At 51.4% G+C, this 13,102-nt stretch overlaps 1 protein-coding gene across 1 annotated transcript in view; it reads left to right on the top strand.

Annotated features, from left to right (window-relative positions):
* GPR107 (G protein-coupled receptor 107) overlaps positions 1 to 13,102 on the top strand; it is a 79,193-nt gene that overhangs the window by 47,724 nt on the left and 18,367 nt on the right. Inside the window, exons 14-15 of the mRNA XM_060250697.1 lie at positions 1,453 to 1,583; positions 3,382 to 3,425. Coding sequence (XP_060106680.1) covers positions 1,453 to 1,583; positions 3,382 to 3,425 — 175 coding nt within the window. The remainder of the gene's footprint in view (positions 1 to 1,452; positions 1,584 to 3,381; positions 3,426 to 13,102) is intronic.

Raw genomic sequence — 13,102 nt, forward strand, 5'->3', positions numbered from 1 at the left:
CTGGTCACAGGCAGCTTCCCCAATGCAAAGGCCCAAGGGCCAAGCGGGGGGGGAGACTAGGGCAGTGACCAGGCCTGAGTGGGGCCATGCCCCAGAACACTCCTGGAGCCCTTTTCAGTACAGATGTGTGGGTGGTTTGCAGGGTGATGCGCTCTTTGACAGTAGAAGGTCTGTAGGTCACGGAGTCAAGGTGTTCTGCTTGCCAGAGCCTTCCCTGCTCCATGCAGTCTAGATTTTGCATGGTGGAAGACGGAAGTCTGTGACATTTCTACATTGTTGTGCCCTTTGTGCTTATTAATATAACTGTCAAGGAGGGGGGGGGGAAGGGAGGCGGTTAATCCAGCTGAACTCAGTTGAGTTTCCCCAGAGGAAGCTGAGAGGGTGGAAAGCATCCTCCTGTCCTTTCATTGGCAAGGCACCTGAGAAGCCAAAGCGAATAGAAGGGGTGGCTGGTGGGTCTTCTTGTGTGAGTCTGTCGGGGAGGGACGGTGGCTCAGTGGTAGAGCATCCGCTTGGGAAGCAGAAGGTCCCAGGTTCAATCCCTGGCATCTCCCAAAAAGGGTCCAGGCAAATAGGTGTGAAAAACCTCAGCTTGAGACCCTGGAGAGCAGGGGAGGGATGGTGGCTCAGTGGTAGAGCATCTGCTTGGGAAGCAGAAGGTCCCAGGTTCAATCCCTGGCATCTCCCAAAAAGGGTCCAGGCAAATAGGTGTGAAAAACCTCAGCTTGAGACCCTGGAGAGCAGGGGAGGGATGGTGGCTCAGTGGTAGAGCCTCTGCTTGGGAAGCAGAAGGTCCCAGGTTCAATCCCCGGAATCTCCAAAAAAGGGTCCAGGCAAATAGGTGTGAAAAACCTCAGCTTGAGACCCTGGAGAGCTGCTGCCAGTCTGAGAAGACAATACTGACTTTGATGGACCGAGGGTCTGATTCAGTATAAGGCAGCTTCATATGTTCATATGTCTTGCATTGTACAGTTCTGTGTAGTTGTGGTGGTGGAAAGGGCCATCAAGTAACAGCCAACAGATGGCAACCCCGTGGGGTTTTCAAGGCAGGAGGCGGAGAAAGGTGGTTTGCCGCTGCCTTGTGTTCCTTGCGAGGTCTCCCATCCAAACACTAGGCAGGGTTGATCCTGCTTAGCTTCTGAGATACGATGAGATCAGGCTGGCCTGGGCTGTGGCGAAGGCTGAGAAAGTCTACATAGCACATAAGCCGCAGCAACTGCTCGTTTTGTTCCCAGCAATTATTCTGACTTCTAAGGTGCTGTTTCCACACAGTGAATACTGTATCCATAAAGACTAGAAACGTAAGGAAATGGAGATTCTCAGCAGCCTGTATTCTAAGCCAAATATCTTTATCTTCTGCTCCTGCAGAATGGCTGGACACTTTGTGCCTTCTTTGCCTTCTTTGCCTTCCTTTCTGTGTACTTAGAATGCCTTCCTGTTTCCCCACACAAGGTCTTGGCGAACGTGGCCTACATCATCATAGAGTCAACAGAAGAAGGCACAACAGAATACAGTTTGTGGAAAGAGATCCTTTTCCTGGTGGACTTGCTGTGCTGCGGGGCCATCCTGTTCCCAGTCTTATGGTGAGTTGCCTAGAGGGCAGTCCTGGTGTTTCTGTGTGTTGCGAGGAGAAGCGACGTGCAAACCTCCATCCAGACTAATGAAGCCGCCTTGGTTCCTGATGGATGATAAAAAGAACTTTTCCCTCCTGGCGGTGTGGGTGAAGGCAGATGCCTCAAGGAAGCAAAGAGGGGAGAGGCTACCCGCTTTGTATGCAGAAAGCCTCCAATTCAGTCCCCAGTATCTCTGGTTAAAGGATCTCTCCTGACAGTGGGTGGAACACGTGAAGCTGAATTGTACTGAATCATCCAAGCCTGAGGGCCTGGGGAATGTTCAGTCTGGAGAAGAGGAGATTGAGGGGGGGGGGGCAGGATTGCTCTCTTTAAATATTTGAAAGGCTGCCATTTAGAGGAGGGCAAGGAGCTGTTCCACTTGGCAGCTGAGGAGAGGACCCAAAGCAATGGGCTTAAATTACAAGCAGAAAAGCACCGGCTGGATATTAGGGGGAAAAAATGTTTATGGTCAGAGTGGTTCAGAGGTGGAACCAGCTTTGCAGCTTCATCGGCAGTCTTCAAAACGCAACTGGATGATTATTTGTCGGAGATGCTTTAGGCCAGGGGTCCCCAACCTTTTTGGCACCAGGGACCAGTTTCATGAAAGACAATTTTTCCCATGGACTGGGGAGGCGGGGCACGGTTTTAGAATAATATAATTGTGCACTTTATTTCTATTATTATATTGTAATATATAATGAAATAATTATACAGCTCCAGTTTGGTGTCGTGGCTAAGTGCGCGGACTCTTATCTGGGAGAAGAGGGTTGGATTCCCCACTCCTCCACTTGCACCTGCTGGCATGGCCTTGGGTCAGCCATAGCTGTGGCAGAGGTTGTCCTTGAAAGGGCAGCTGCTGTGAGAGCCCTCTCCAGCCCCACCCACCTCACAGGGTGTCTGTTGTGGGGGAGGAAGGGAAAGGAGATTGTGAGCCGCTCTGAGACTCTTGAGGGCGTCTTCTCACGGCCTGGTTGCTAGCAGTCCATGGACCGGTACTGGTCCATGGCCCCCAGGGGTTGGGGTCCTGCTTTAGGCTGATCCTGCATGGAGCAGGGGGTTGGACTAGAAGGTCTGTATGGCCCCTCCCAACTCTATGATTCTATCCATGGACCCATCAAGTCCTGTATTGTCTACTCAGACTGGCAGCAGCCCTCCAGGGCCTTAGGGTCTGATCTTTCACATCATCCCCTGTTTGATCCTTTTTAGCTGGAGATGCCGGGGATTGAACCTGGGACTGCCTGCGTGCCAAGCAGATGCTCTAGCACTGAGCCACAGCCCCTCTCCTGAAGGCTTTTCCTCTGCCTGAGACCCTGGGACAGCTGCTGCTAATCAGAGCAGCCAAAGCTAAAAGGAGATGGACCAGCTGCGTGATAAGGCAGCTTCATGCATTGACGAAAAGCTCTTGGCGATACCATCCAAAAATAATATCCCCAAAACCTGTCTGTTCCCCTCCTTCCCACGTGACATTCTTTTGCACTATTTAGAATAAGCAGTTCCTGATCCTGCACCAGATGATTTTTTTTCTCTGTCCAATTTATTTTGATGCCACACCTTTGCCTGACACATTCCCTGCTCTTGCTTTCTGGGTTGCGGAGTTCCGGTCTCTGTGCTCACAAGTTGCCTGAGGCCCCTGCCTAGCATCTGGCAGCCAGTCTTCCTAGTCAGCAGAGGGCGCCCTAGGCTTGAATAGCCCTCAGGTGGATTGCTTGAAGAGCTGTCATGGTAACTCAAAGAACTCACTTGCACTTCATTTTTTTTTTTGTTCCAGGTCAATAAGACACTTACAGGAGGCTTCTGCGACAGATGGCAAAGGCAAGAGAATTCAATTCCTTCTGTTTTGCTCCTGATGTGCATAATCTAAAACCACAGGGCAGATGAAAGATCACAAAGAGACCCAGAAGTCCTGGTGTTTTGTATTTCAGATCCCTTCCTCTTCAAAGCAAGAGGTGGGGGCAGGGCTTAGCTTACTGATTTGGCTACTTTTCAGCTGGTTGATATTATCAGCTCATGAATCTTCCCACCACCACCATCACAGTCTATGATCTGCTTCCTTCTCCCTCTCTCTTGCTTCCTTCTGCATAACAGTTCGCTTTGCAAGGCTTGCTCAGTTACACAGGAGCTACAGAGCAAAACCTCTATTTTCTCCATTGGCTGAGGCTTCTCCCTTGGGGAAGAAGTGGGGAGAGGCAGAGCTTGTTTTTCCAGGCTCTCTCAATCCTGGCTCCTCCCTTGGGGAGGAAGGGGGGAGAGGCAGAGCTTTTTTTCCAGGTTCCCTTAATCCCACAGCTAAGCTACTGAGCCAAGCCTCTCTTCCTTCTATTGGCTGAGGCTCCTCCCTCCTAGCCTCCCTGGGCTTTCTTTGCCCAGTTCCCTTTAAGATCAACGAGTGCTAATGTTTTAAGCATATATTTTAAATATATATATATATATATATTTAATTATGTTTGTCTGTGTGATTTATAGTATATATCTCTGCTACCTAATCTTAAATAGGTAGTACATACATGACCCGACCTGCAATGGCTGGGCCCAACAAGGTCTCACTTATGTCCGATCCGGCCCTTTTAACAAATGAGTTTGACACCCCTGATTTGTGTGCTGCCTCAGCTCCTCGATTCACGCGTTGCATATTCATCTCATCCTTTAAGGAAAGCAGGGTGCATGGTGCTTCCTTCCTCTCTTTGATTCTCATAACAGCCCTGGGGTGTAGGCTAGGCAGAGTGCGACAGGCCCAGGGTTACCCAGTGAGTTTTCTGATGAGTGGGATTTGAACTGTGACTCCTTCCTCCCGGGCTGACTTGATGCTGAGCTGTTCTTTGGGATGCCAGATTGGCAGGCGTCACGTGGGTAGGGATGGTTTACCGACTGGCTGCCAGGTGGGTTTCAGCAGACCCAGGGTTTTTTTGGGGGGGGGAGGCATGGAAGGTGTGTCTTTGGGGCAGCCCTTTTCTGTGCCCTTCAGTGATAATAAGTAGAGGCCCCCAAGTCTGCTTGCCCTCGTTCCGCATCCTCGGGGCATTCCTGCCCCAGTTGACCTGGACTCAGCAGCGTCCGACCCTTTGAGACCAGCGCAGTTCCGGCAGCAGCCTGAGCCGACTCAAACAGCAACTTCATCTGGCACTGTTGCGTTTTGAGCGTGTTGCTGCTTTAAAATGGCAATCTTGCCGCATGGCTTGGAGCCACCCTCGCTGCCGTACGCTGTGCCGTTGTGGTGCATTTGTCATCCTCCCTTGGGAAATGACACCAGCGGTGCTCTTCCTGCGTGTTGCATTTGCTGTTTGTTGCTCCTCCAAATACAGCTGCGGGGGTGGGGGGCGGATTTTTGCAGAAGTAGTTCTTGTTCCGTCTCTCTTCCCCACTCTTAAGACCTTTCACACTCGGTGCCCGTGGGCCTGCTGCTGCTCATTGGCTGCCCCGGCCTTATTGATTCTGTCAGAAGAAAGCAGGCAGGGGCCCCTGTAGACAATTGATCGTGCCATTCCTCTTCACACATGCACTTTAATCTCCAGGCTTGGGCGTTCGCCTCTGTCTGCAAGGAGGAGAATAATGCAGGGCTCGCCCGCGGCCAGCGCCTGATCTCATTCCTCCAGGATGGAGGACAGAGGTCCAGTTAGGGAGCTTGGCTTTTGGCACTTACGCAGCAGCCATAGCCCTGTGGCTTGCAGAAGACTGTGTGGAACTCCACTCTCGTGACCTACTTGCCGTGGCTCTTGAGATCCCTGTAATCCCACATGAAATGGGGAGACAGGAGAACGCAAATCGTGTGAAGCCAAAGAAGGGGGCTGCCTGGGGGAGATGGCAGCGGAGGCTTTTCAGGCAAACTTGACTGCCCTTACTGATCTTCTCACTGAGGAGACTTTTATAAGCTTCACAGGAATTCCACACTCTGCTGGGGGGAAAACAGAGACCAGGTCTTCTCTGTATCCCAAGCAGAGCAGAGGGGGCAACCATGCTGCTGCTCTGCTTACACAGAACCTTTTTTAAAAATTGGTGTTTTTGTATTTTTTGGAAGTGTGTGTGTGTGTGTGTGTACGTGCGCCTGAAAGTTACGGTGACCTCTAGTGACTGACCCCTTCTGGCGGCCTGGAGGATATTCAGGGAGGTGGCTGAACAAAGCCTGCCCCTGCCTTCCGCCTCTGGTATTCCAAGGAGTTCTCCCATCCAAGCACTTGCCGGAATCGACCCTGTTGAGCTTCTGAGATCTGACAAGATTGGGCTTGTCTGGGCATTCAAGGTCTAGGTGGTCCCTTCCAACTCTATGATTCTAAGGTCAGGACCACAGAACCTTTTTTAAACATGCATTCCTTTCCCGGGGAGGTTCGCCAGAGCTCCATCAAGAGCGTACCTCAACAGCAGTGTAGAATATTGGTGGCCATCACCTTGGTGCTTTCCATCACCTTGATGTACCTCCTCCGAGAGATACATTTCAGTAGTCAGGCCCCACCAAAGCCATCCAAGAGTCCTTTGTTTGCATTTCTGAAGAGCGGCTTATACAGGTAGCTAAGCTTATCTTATTTTACTAGCTTTTTTAAAAAGTACTGATTACCTTGAGCCTGCAATGACAACGGTTGGCTAAAATGTGAAGGATCTGCTGGTTTCCTGGCATCTGGACATCACAGTGTGGAATGGTTGCAGGCAGGCCTCGGATTCAGACATCTCTCTAGCCTGGGTCCGTCTTTTCTCCCCAGCAGCAGGCAAGTAACAGTCTCCCGTGGCTGCTGCTTTCCATCACCTTGATGTACCTCCTCCGAGAGATACATTTCAGTAGTCAGGCCCCACCAAAGCCATCCAAGAGTCCTTTGTTTGCATTTCTGAAGAGCGGCTTATTGGGAGCCGCATGCCGAGAATTCTTATTCCCCAGACGCCCGTGCAGATCCGTTTGCTGTCAGCTGCCCTTCAGGCTGCCTCGTTTTCCTGCCTGAGAGAGTTGTGGGGGCGCAGGGCAAAGGGGGCTTTGCTCTCTCCTTATAGCAGCTGTAGGTGGCACCCTTGCTTAAGCTGGGGGGTGAAGACCTCCCTGGCGGGGGCAGCGATACCATCTGTGTGCTTTCGTTTTTGTTCCGCTCCCCCTCTTGCCTTCTGCAGGCTGCTCCACAAAATTCAGTGCCGCCGAGTCATAAACCATTTGTTCCCCCCACGCCCTTTGCGACCCAAAGTCACCCACTGTCCTGTGGGGGAAGCGCTGAGCTGTGAGCCCCAGAGCGCTACGTTTTTGCTGGAGGGGAGCTTTCCTGGCAATAGCCAGAGCGTACACCAAGCTGTTAAACCGCCTTTAAGTAGGAGCTGCAAAGACAGCACCCTTCAAAGATTTTCAGTGAAGGATCTGCTGGTTTCCTGGCATCTGGACATCACAGTGTGGAATGGTTGCAGGCAGGCCTCGGATTCAGCAGGAGCCCACAGGAGCACAGCTCCTGAAGCTTTCTGAGGGCTCCTCCTCCTCCTCCCCACCTACCTTGTCCCTTGAATAGTAGGTGTAGCTGCATAACAATCCCTGGATTAGGAGAGCGGGCAGCCAGCCAGCCAGCCACCAGGGGCTTTGCCACACCTCCAGCAGCCCTCATTAACCCCTGGAGAAGCCCACACCGCCTTTTCTCCACTTCTTGTGTGATTTTGGGTGGTGGGTGGCTTGCTGGCCTTTTGACTGCGGTGGGAATGGCCCAGGAGGGCCCCAGGCGAGCGAGGCCTGCTTGGGCTGGCTGGATCTTTCACCAGCCCAGGCAGGCCTCGCTTGCCTGGGACTCTCCTTTCTTACTTTTGGCTGGTGGAGGGTGGCGGCATATGCGAATGAGTTATGCTAATGAGTTCCACCACCTATTTTTCTACAGAACGACCTCTGGTTGCAGTTCAGTGATATGTGCAGGGGTGGCTGGAGTGAAGCCCCCGGGCCCTTGCTCCTTCACCGTAAGAAAAACAGAAGCACAGGTGGAAGAATGACTCCTCCCACGGGGATAGATCAAGATGGGCAGCCATGTTAGTCTGTCTGTAGCAGCAGAAGAGAGCAAGAGTCCAGCAGCGCCTTGAAGATTTAAAAAAAAAAGTGTTAGTGCCTTACAGAAGCTTCTTCCCCTGCCACAAATTCTGTTAGTCTTGAACAGCGGTGGCCAAACTGTGGCTCAAGAGCCACATGTGGCTCTTTCATACACATTGTGTGCCTCTTGAAGCCCCAACCACCCCATTGGCTGACGTGGAGAAGGTTTTTCTCTCTTTAAATCATTTCTCCAGTACAAGCTAGCTAGTGGCTTGGAAAATGCATTTAAAGTTAAAGTAGCTCTCTTTCCACCTCTCTCTCGTCATCTATTTTTCCCTCCCCCCTTCCTCCCTCCCTCCCTCCCTACTTTGTTCCTTCCTCCCTCCTTGTCTTGTGGCTCTCAGACATCTGACATTTATTCTATGTAGCTCTTAAGTTAAGAAAGTTTGGCCACCCTTGGTCTTGAAGCTGCTCCTGGACTCTCCTCATGGGCATTGTCTTTTAAAGTCACCTCCGGAAGCCCGTCTTTAGGATGCCTCTGCCATTCGAACCCCGAAAAGCTGTCTTCACGAGTAGCAGCCGCCCACCCTGCTTATGCCCTCTTTTTTTTTTTTGTAACAAAATAGTTTTTATTAAAGCTTAATACCAGACACAATAATCAATTAATCGATGTTTGCAATAAGATACAATATCAGAGCAGTGAATAATAAGAGATCCGTCTACTAACTCTACAATATCAAGCAGTGTCAACGCAAGGAGTTATAAGAGTTCAATACACTGAGCATAAGACCAGGAACAATATCAGAAAGGAAATTAGGGGCTTATGCCTTCCTGACCTTTAGAGGTTCAAGCTTCCCTTTAGAGGTAGGTGTTTGACCCAAGGAAATAACGGGGTTATTTTCACACCTTTCAAGCAGCACAAAACTGGTCTTGCTTGGATTGTTTTCAGAGGACACTTTGTATTGCAGGGCCTACAGGTCCATTCCTCTAGCAGAGGAGTTTTCCTCAAATGCAGGGATCCTTCCCCTGTTACAAGATGCTTAGGAGAGTATCTTGCATTGGGGGGGAGGCTTTTTCCGCCAGCGGGATCCACGGGGCCCACCCCGTTGCGGGTGATTTCGCTATTGTGTTGTAAGCCGCCGCAAGAAATCTTTGTGCCAGACAGCGGGAGAAAAGCTTTAGTAGATGCTGAATGAAGTACAAAAGGCGAGTTCCTTGTGACTTGGAATAGCAAGAGGACAGGGATTCCTCTGCTCGGAGCGGGTGGCCCCGTGTAATTTGGCCTGCTCAAATGCCATCTTGGGCTGTATCAACAGAAGCATAGTGTCCAGATCACGCGATGTGATGGTATCGCTTTACTCTGCTCCGGTAAGACCTCACCTGAGTATTGTGTTCAGTTTTGGGCACCACATTTTAAGAAGGATATAGACAAGCTGGAACGGGTCCAAAGGAGGGCGATGACGATGGTGAGGGGTCTCTAGACCAAGTCCTATGAGGAAAGGTTGAAGGAGCTGGGTATGTTTAGCCTGGAGAGAAGGCAGCTGAGACGTGATATGATCATCGTCTTCAAGTACTTGAAGGGCTATCATATAGAGGATGGTGTGGAATTGTTTTCTGTTGCCCCAGAAAGGAGGACCAGAACCAATGGGTTGAAATTAAATCAAAAGAGTTTCCAGCTCAACATTAGGAAGAACTTCCTGACCATTAGAGCAGTTCCTCAGTGGAACAGACTCCCTCGGGAGGTGGTGGGCTCTCCTTGCTTGGAGGTTTTTAAACAGAGGCTAGATGGCCATCTAACAGCAGTGAAGATTCTGTGAATTTTGGGGGAGGTGTTTGTGAGTTTCCTGCATTGTGCAAGGGGGTTGGACTAGATGACCCTGGAGGTCCCAACCAACTCTATGATTCTATCCAGACTGCCTTCTGGGATGGAAGGCATGAGTGGCTCCCAGTTGCCAGAAGAACTGCTGCGTAGCTTGTCTCTGCCATCCCCTGACTTTTTTGCCCTGGCCTTTTCTTTGCACGAGGCCCTCAAAAGCTGCTGCTTGTGAGTGCAGAAGAGGAGCTGGCTGCCCGTTCGGTCCAAGGGTGCCAAATGAAGTGCAGCATCTGCTTGCGAAGATGTTGCTGTCCTGGTGGACAAAGAGGGGGGGCTGTGCTGGTGACGGAGGCAGCTCTATGTTGGGGGGGGGGCATTGTGTAGAAGCTGTGACAGTTTTTGCTCGTCAGAACAGCCCCACAGCTGCAGTGGGCGAACTCTTGTGCCGGCCTGCACAGCATCAGCCAGTGAGGTTGGGCTGCAGCAGTTGGGGGAGGGGCACCAAAAGAGTCCAGTTTGACTTCCCTCCTCCTGAGTGAAGAAATCCCGGAGTCCTGCTCCGGCTCCCTCTCCCCCTGCTTTTGGAGTGGAGCGAGGGAGCTGCAGGGTCAAGCAGCCTTCCAGCTCATGTAAGAGCATAAGAACATAAGAGGAGCCATGTTGGATCAGGCCAGTGGCCCACTCTGTGTCACACAGTGGTCAAAAAACCCAAGTGCCATCAGGAGGTCCACCAGTGGGGCTAGAAGCTCTCCCACTGTCCCCCCTCCCCAAGCCCAAAGAATACAGAGCATCACTGCCCCAGACAGAGAGTTCCGACAATACCCTGTGGCTAGTAGCCACTGATGAACCTCTGCTCCAGATGTTGATCCAATCCCCTCTTGAAGCTGGCTATGCTTCTAGCTGCCACCTCCTGTGGCTGTGAATTCCACATGTTAATCACCCTTTGGGTGAAGAAGTCCTTCCTTTTATCAGTTCTAACACTTCCTTTTATCAGTGCGCAGCAATTTCATTGAATGTCCACGAGTTCTCGTATTGTAAGAAAGGGAGAAAAGTACTTCTTTCTCTACCTTCTCTATCTCATGCATAATCTTGTAAACCTCTATCATGTCACCCCGCAGTCGACGTTTCTCCAAGCTAAAGAGCCCTAAACGTTTTAACCTTTCTTCCTAGGGAAAGTGTTCCAACCCTCGAAGCATTGTAGTTGCCCTTTTCTGCACTTGTTCCAAGGCTATAATTCTCCAATGCTGTAGTGCTTTTCCCAGTGGACGGGGGGCGGGCCTGCTGTAGCACAGTGTATGCTGTGGAGAATGGGGGCTTTCCAGATTTATGCACCAAGTTGCTTTTTATCCGTCAGCTTCGGCCCCTCTACCATCCCTTAGCTTAAGTGTGGCTTCCAGAATATTTGTCTGGCGAGTGCTGCCTGCTGGCTCAGCAAACTTAGTTGAACACCTTGAGTTCTTTTTCTTGTCTCTTCCCCCCCCCCATTGTCTTTTTTGCAAGGTTGTGAAATTAGCACCGTCGGCACTTTAGAGAGTGGCTGGGTGGGGGCGGGGAGGAGGGGAGGGGACTTACTCTGGTTTCCAGAACTTTGCCGTCCTTGCTCAGCGCCGTTTGGAACATTGCGGACGCAAGCTATAGAGCCGAAAGAAAGTGGCAGGAAGAGAAGTAGAAGAAGCCAAGTATAAAATGTGCTGCGCCCAGGAGAGGGAAATGTACCTGAGCAAGAGCACTGTGGAACAAGGGGGTGGGGGTGAAGGAAGGGTAAGCCAAGCATGCTCGAAAGAAAATGCAGCAAATGAATAGCACACACCAATCTGTTAGTTTTGCTCTGTGCACATCTGGATTGGAGAAGGGCCAAGACCCAGCGTTCCTGCTTGGGAAAGGATCTTGCAGGGTGGCCTGCTGATGAAGTGATGCTTCCCCTCTGCTGGATTTCTCCCCCCCGAGGCAAAATTGGCAGCTGCGTTCTGTGCCACTCGCTTACTCACTGGAATGGGAAGGCCACGGTTCAGGGGCTCCTTTGGAACGCCAAAATAGCCCTTTAAAAAAAAGATCCTTACAGCGGCAGACAAAGCATTCGTGTCATCCTCCTCCTCCCCCCACTCCAGCCTTGCCCCATGAATCATGACCCATTAAGTGCCCAAAAATAAATAGTTCGTAACAACGGGGCTGGTAGCTTTGAGTCATGAATGGACTGTGTGACTTTCTTCCCTCTCTTCTTTTGACTTCCATTCCAAAGGCCTTGTGTTTGGAAAAACCCAGTTCTCCTCCCCCCCCCCCCCCCCAATACTTGGTTGCCGCATCAAGTTGCAGTCTCTTCTTCCACTTGATGCAGAATATGCCTTCACCACAAGAAGTGCAAGAATGGTAAATGTTAAGTAGACCCTCGCCTTTAGAGTTTTGCTAGATGCCAGTGCTGTCAGTCCTAAGGGGAATCAACTCTGACTGTTCGCTGGAAGGTCAGATGCTGAAGCTGAAGCTCAAATACTTTGGCCACCAAAGGAGAGGGGAGCACTCCCTGGAGAAGACCCTGATGCTGGGAAAGACAGAAGGCAAAAGAAGAAGGGGACGGCAAATGATGAGATGGCTGGAGAGCGTTACTGATGTAACAAGCACGAATTTGAGCAGACTTCAGAAGATGGTGGAAGACAGGAGGGCCTGGCGTGACTTGGTCCAGGGGGTCGCAAAGAGTCGGACTCGACTGTGCGACTGAACAACAACAGAGTGGTAATGCTGAGGCAGGGTGTTTAAACACATGCCCCAGTCTTTGCCCTGCGAGCTCCCTCTCCACAAAGCGCCCTGCCTGGGAGCCCCCTTTTCCTTGAGCAGACGAGGCAAAAGCCGCAGGCAGCTTCTTTAAGCCCTCTCAGAATTGTTCCTGGCAACCAGCGGGGGAAGTTCTTGGCTGCTGCGAAAGCACATTTGGAGGGATGTGCCCGATGCCAGGGCTGCTAGTGCAGCACGGCCCCTTCGCCCTCTGCAAGGTGGTAGAGCAGCGGGAGGCCGTGCCCCTCGTTCCTGAGCCACCTGCACAAATCGGCGCCGTGAACCGAGTTTGACAGCTGTTCCATCTGCCTCCGCTTGCTGCTCTTGTTCCCGTCAAGATACGGCAGCTTTCGAAGGAAGTCTCTGCAGAACCTTTCCAGGAAATGAGCATTTTCAGCCCAGGCCGCCTTGGTCTCCGCGGCTTGTTCATAGGAACCCAGTTGCTTTTTTTGATGGTGAGCAGGGCTGTCTGTAATGGTGAAGCTGCACCCAAATGTGCACAGACTGGCTCCTCCCTCGTTCCACATGGAGCATAACAACAGCGTCTTGGTTGAGAATGAACTTCCACTCAGTGTTCCCTCTAAGCCAGCGGTGTCGAACTCATTTGTTATGAAGAAGAAGACATTGGATTTATATCCCCCCCCCACTCCGAAGAGTCTCAAAGCAGCTCACAATCTCCTTTACCTCCCCCCCCCCCCACAACAGACGCCCTGTGAGATAGGTGGGGCTGAGAGAGCTCTCACAGCAGCTGCCCTTTCAAGGACAGAGGCTCAGAGCGGCCTACAATCTCCTTTACCTCCCCCCCCCCACAACAGACACCCTGTGAAGTAGATGAAGATAATTGGATTTATATCCCACCCTCCACTCCAAAGAGTCTCAGAGCGGCTCACAATCTCCTTTACCTTCCTCCCCCACAACAGCCATCCTGTGAGGTAGATG

This window comes from Heteronotia binoei, chromosome 12 (genome assembly GCF_032191835.1).
Source record: "Heteronotia binoei isolate CCM8104 ecotype False Entrance Well chromosome 12, APGP_CSIRO_Hbin_v1, whole genome shotgun sequence".
NCBI classification, from domain to species: domain Eukaryota; kingdom Metazoa; phylum Chordata; class Lepidosauria; order Squamata; family Gekkonidae; genus Heteronotia; species Heteronotia binoei.